The 6012-nt window shown below is 56.2% G+C and overlaps 1 protein-coding gene across 8 annotated transcripts in view; it reads right to left on the bottom strand.

Annotated features, from left to right (window-relative positions):
* Nucleotides 1–6012, bottom strand: part of RIMS2 (regulating synaptic membrane exocytosis 2) — an 830084-nt gene that overhangs the window by 564890 nt on the left and 259182 nt on the right. For 2 of the 8 annotated variants that reach the window (XM_040354834.1, XM_040354830.1), the window contains exon 1: nucleotides 2631–3065. The exons of the other annotated variants lie outside the window; for them this stretch is intronic. In XM_040354834.1, coding sequence (XP_040210768.1) covers nucleotides 2631–2752 — 122 coding nt within the window. In that variant the 5' untranslated portion in view covers nucleotides 2753–3065. Of the gene's footprint in view, nucleotides 1–2630; nucleotides 3066–6012 lie in introns of those variants that run through there. 8 annotated transcript variants of the gene reach the window in all.

Here is a 6012-nt window from a genome sequence, read left to right as displayed (position 1 = left end):
GTTCTCCTCTACAGTACAGAGAGGGGTGTTCTCCTCTACAGTACAGAGAGGGGTGTTCTCCTCTACAGTACAGAGAGGTGTTCTCCTCTACAGTACAGAGAGGGGTGTTCTCCTCTACAGTACAGATAGGGGTGTTCTCCTCTACAGTACAGAGAGGGGTGTTCTCCTCTACAGTACAGAGAGGTGTGTTCTCCTCTACAGTACAGAGAGGGGTGTTCTCCTCTACAGTACAGAGAGGGGTGTTCCCCTCTACAGTACAGAGAGGGGTGTTCTCCTCTACAGTACAGAGAGGGGTGTTCTCCTCTACAGTACAGAGAGGTGTTCTCCTCTACAGTACAGAGAGGGGTGTTCTCCTCTACAGTACAGAGGTGTGTGTTCTCCTCTACAGTACAGAGAGGTGTGTTCTCCTCTACAGTACAGAGAGAGAGGGGTGTTCTCCTCTACAGTACAGAGAGGGGTGTTCTCCTCTACAGTACAGAGAGGGGTGTTCTCCTCTACAGTACAGAGAGAGAGGGGTGTTCTCCTCTACAGTACAGAGAGGGGTGTTCTCCTCTACAGTACAGAGAGGTGTGTTCTCCTCTACAGTACAGAGAGGGGTGTTCTCCTCTACAGTACAGAGAGAGAGGGGTGTTCTCCTCTACAGTACAGAGAGGGGTGTTCTCCTCTACAGTACAGAGAGGGGTGTTCTCCTCTACAGTACAGAGAGGGGTGTTCTCCTCTACAGTACAGAGAGGGGTGTTCTCCTCTACAGTACAGAGAGGTGTGTTCTCCTCTACAGTACAGAGAGGGGTGTTCTCCTCTACAGTACAGAGAGGTGTTCTCCTCTACAGTACAGAGAGGGGTGTTCTCCTCTACAGTACAGATAGGGGTGTTCTCCTCTACAGTACAGAGAGGGGTGTTCTCCTCTACAGTACAGAGAGGGGTGTTCTCCTCTACAGTACAGAGAGGGGTGTTCTCCTCTACAGTACAGAGAGGGGTGTTCTCCTCTACAGTACAGAGAGGGGTGTTCTCCTCTACAGTACAGAGAGGTAGTTGGTTGTAGTGTGAATGGTGAAGTGTTGCTATGGGTTTGCCAACCTCAAGGGTGATCAGAGTGGGGTGCTGATGTGTTACTATGGGCTACGGGTAATCAGAGTGAGTTACTAATGAGTTGCTATGGGTTACCAGGCCCTGGGGTGATCACAGTGGGGTGCTGATCTGTTACTATGGGGAACCTGGCCCTAGGACGATGGGTTGCTATGGGGTACTGGGCTCCAGGGTGACCAAAGTAGATGTTGTTGGGTTGCTTTGGGTTTTGGGACCCAGGGGTGATAAGGAGTGGGATGTCAGGTTTTTGGGTTTGGGGGGTGATCAGAGTGGGTGCGATTGGGTTGCTGGGCACCATGGAGTGATCAGTGAGGTGTCATTGGGTTGCTGGGCACCATGGAGTGATCATAGTGAGGTGTCCTTGGGTTGCTATGGGTTACCGGGCTCTGTGGTGATCAGAGTGGGTGTCATTGGGTTGCTATGGGTTACTGGACACCATGGAGTGATCAGTGAGGTGTCATTGGGTTGCTGGGCACCATGGAGTGATCATAGTGATGTGTACTTGGGTTGCTATGGGTTACCGGGCTCTGTGGTGATCAGAGTGGGTGTCATTGGGTTGCTATGGCTTACTGGACACCATGGAGTGATCAGTGAGGTGTCATTGGGTTGCTGTGGGTTACCGGGCTCTGTGGTGATCAGAGTGGGTGTCATTGGGTTGCTATGGCTTACTGGACACCATGGAGTGATCAGTGAGGTGTCATTGGGTTGCTGTGGGTTACCGGGCTCTGTGGTGATCAGAGTGGGTGTCATTGGGTTGCTATGGGTTACTGGACACCATGGAGTGATCAGTGAGGTGTCATTGGGTTGCTGTGGGTTACCGGGCTCTGTGGTGAACAAAGTGGGGTGTGGATGGGTTGCTGTGGGTTTCCCGGCTCTGTGGTGATCAGAGTGGGTGTCATTGGGTTGCTGTGGGTTACTGGACACCATGGAGTGATCAGTGAGGTGTCATTGGGTTGCTGTGGGTTACTGGGCTCTGTGGTGATCAAAGTGGGGTGTGGATGGGTTGCCGGGCTCTGAGGTGTTTAAATTAAGGGGGGGCGATGTGTTGCTATGGGTTACGGGGACTAAGGGTGATGAGAGTGGGGGGGGGGTATGTATGGGTTAGCGCTCTCCACCTCTCTAGAAGCTGTGCAGTGTGGACTGTCCGTGGTCTGGTCCCCCCCCCCATGCAGTGTGGACTGTCCGTGGTCTGGTCCCCCCCCCCATGCAGTGTGGACTGTCCGTGGTCTGCCCCCCCCCATGCAGTGTGGACTGTCCCTGGTCTGCCCCCCCCCATGCAGTGTGGACTGTCCGTGGTCCCCCCCCCCCCCCATGCAGTGTGGACTGTCCCTGGTCTGCCCCCCCCCATGCAGTGTGGACTGTCCGTGGTCCCCCCCCCCCCCATGCAGTGTGGACTGTCCATGGTCTGGTCCCCCCATGCAGTGTGGACTGTCCGTGGTCTGGTCCCCCCCCATGCAGTGTGGACTGTCCGTGGTCCCCCCCCCCCCCATGTAGTGTGGACTCTCCGTGGTCTGGTCACCCCCCCGTGGTGCGGGTAGACTGACCTGGGCTCTCCGAGGCTCGGTCCGAACACATCGTTCTGGAGGAGGTTGGGGGGGGTCGGCAAAGCCTCGTGGAAATGAGACAGGACGGTGTTGCAGAACTGGCGTAACGACTCGAACTGCATCGTCCTCCCGGTACACCGACACCCCCGGGCCGCTCATAGCACTCCGTGTGTCCGGGGCCCCCGGGGGGGGAAGGAAGGACGGCCGGCCGGGACAGACATTCTTCTCCTCCGATGGAAGCGGCGATCAGATGGCCGGAGATGGGGGGAGGAGGAGGAGAGGGGGGAGGGGAGAGGAGCGCAGCATCAGCACCACCAGCAGCGGACAGCAGAGCGGCATCCCCGGGCTCAGCTCCCTATTACATCCCCGGAGTGTGGAAGCTGCGCACAGCCCGCGCTACACAGAGAGCCGTCATCATCCTCCTACTACTGTCTGCAGGACCCACACACTCCGCCCACCAAATCACAGCCACCAATAGGAGGACGCCGGCCCCATCCCATACGTGGAGCTTCTTCAGGGGGCGGGGCCCAGGGGCTCACCTGTCTCAGAACTGTCATCTCCATCTGTCAGTGTCATAGAGAGAGAGAGAGAGAGAGAGACAGTGCTGGGATCACCCCTCCTCCAATAATCACCCCCCCCCCCAGGTATCACATTTCACCCCTCCTCCAATAATCACCCCCCCCCAGTTATCACATTTTCACCCCTCCTTCCCCCAATCATCACATCCTCAGCATCTCTCCCCCCCTCTCAATCATCACATCCTCAGCATCTCCCCCCTCAATCATCACATCCTCAGCATCTCCCCCCCTCAATCATCACATCCTCAGCATCTCCCCCCCCCCCCATCATCACATCCTCAGCATCTCCCCCTCAATCATCACATCCTCAGCATCTCCCCCTCAATCATCACATCCTCAGCATCTCCCCCCCCCCATCATCACATCCTCAGCATCTCCCCCCCCCCCAATCATCACATCCTCAGCATCTCCCCCTCAATCATCACATCCTCAGCATCTCCCCCCCCCCCATCATCACATCCTCAGCATCTCCCCCCCCCCCAATCATCACATCCTCAGCATCTCCCCCTCAATCATCACATCCTCAGCATCTCCCCCCCCCCCCATCATCACATCCTCAGCATCTCCCCCCCCCCAATCATCACATCCTCAGCATCTCCCCCCTCAATCATCACATCCTCAGCATCTCCCCCCTCAATCATCACATCCTCAGCATCTCCCCCCTCAATCATCACATCCTCAGCATCTCCCCCCCCCTCAATCATCACATCCTCAGCATCTCCCCCCCTCAATCATCACATCCTCAGCACCCCCCCCCCCCAATCATCACATCCTCAGCATATCCCCCCTTAATCATTACATCCTCAGCACCCCCCCCCCCCTCAATCATCACATCCTCAGCATCTCCCCCCTTCAATCATCACATCCTCAGCATCTCCCCCTCAATCATCACATCCTCAGCATCTCCCCCCCCCCCATCATCACATCCTCAGCATCTCCCCCCCCCTCAATCATCACATCCTCAGCATCTCCCCCCCCCAATCATCACATCCTCAGCATATCCCCCCTTAATCATTACATCCTCAGCATCTCCCCCCCCCCCCCTCAATCATCACATCCTCAGCATCTCCCCCCTCAATCATCACATCCTCAGCATCTCCCCCCTCAATCATCACATCCTCAGCATCTCCCCCCTCAATCATCACATCCTCAGCATCTCCCCCTCAATCATCACATCCTCAGCATCTCCCCCCCTCAATCATCACATCCTCAGCATCTCCCCCCCCCCCCATCATCACATCCTCAGCATCTCCCCCTCAATCATCACATCCTCAGCATCTCCCCCTCAATCATCACATCCTCAGCATCTCCCCCCCCCCATCATCACATCCTCAGCATCTCCCCCCCCCCCAATCATCACATCCTCAGCATCTCCCCCTCAATCATCACATCCTCAGCATCTCCCCCCCCCCATCATCACATCCTCAGCACCCCCCCCCCCCCCAATCATCACATCCTCAGCATCTCCCCCTCAATCATCACATCCTCAGCATCTCCCCCCCCCCCCATCATCACATCCTCAGCATCTCCCCCCCCCAATCATCACATCCTCAGCATCTCCCCCCTCAATCATCACATCCTCAGCATCTCCCCCCTCAATCATCACATCCTCAGCATCTCCCCCCTCAATCATCACATCCTCAGCATCTCCCCCCCCCCTCAATCATCACATCCTCAGCATCTCCCCCCCTCAATCATCACATCCTCAGCATCTCCCCCCCCCAATCATCACATCCTCAGCATATCCCCCCTTAATCATTACATCCTCAGCATCTCCCCCCCCCTCAATCATCACATCCTCAGCATCTCCCCCCTTCAATCATCACATCCTCAGCATCTCCCCCCCCCAATCATCACATCCTCAGCATATCCCCCCTTAATCATTACATCCTCAGCATCTCCCCCCCCCCCTCAATCATCACATCCTCAGCATCTCCCCCCTCAATCATCACATCCTCAGCATCTCCCCCCTCAATCATCACATCCTCAGCATCTCCCCCCTCAATCATCACATCCTCAGCATCTCCCCCTCAATCATCACATCCTCAGCATCTCCCCCCCTCAATCATCACATCCTCAGCATCTCCCCCCCCCCCTCAATCATCACATCCTCAGCATCTCCCCCCCTCAATCATCACATCCTCAGCATCTCCCCCCTCAATCATCACATCCTCAGCATCTCCCCCCCCCCCCCAATCATCACATCCTCAGCATCTCCCCCCTCAATCATTACATCCTCAGCATCTCCCCCCCCTCAATCATCACATCCTCAGCATCTCCCCCCCCCCCCGCAATCATCACAATCACATCCTCAGCATCTCCCCCCTCAATCATCACATACTCAGCATCTCCCCCCTCAATCATCACATCCTCAGCATCTCCCCCCCCCCATCATCACATCCTCAGCATCTCCCCCCCCCCTCAATCATCACATCCTCAGCATCTCCCCCCCCCTCAATCATCACATCCTCAGCATCTCCCCCCTCAATCATCACATCCTCAGCATCTCCCCCCCCCAATCATCACATCCTCAGCATCTCCCCCCCCAATCATTACATCATCAGCATCTCCCCCCCCCAATCATCACATCCTCAGCATCTCCCCCCTCAATCATCACATCCTCAGCATCTCCCCCCCTCAATCATCACATCCTCAGCATCTCCCCCTCAATCATCACATCCTCAGAATCTCCCCCCTCAATCATCACATCCTCAGCATCTCCCCCCCCCCCAATCATCACATCCTCAGCATCCCCCCCCCAATCATTACATCATCAGCATCTCCCCCCCCCCAATCATCACATC

Source organism: Rana temporaria, chromosome 5 (genome assembly GCF_905171775.1).
Source record: "Rana temporaria chromosome 5, aRanTem1.1, whole genome shotgun sequence".
In the NCBI taxonomy this organism is placed as follows: domain Eukaryota; kingdom Metazoa; phylum Chordata; class Amphibia; order Anura; family Ranidae; genus Rana; species Rana temporaria.
This window is presented reverse-complemented; position numbering and strand designations above follow the sequence as displayed.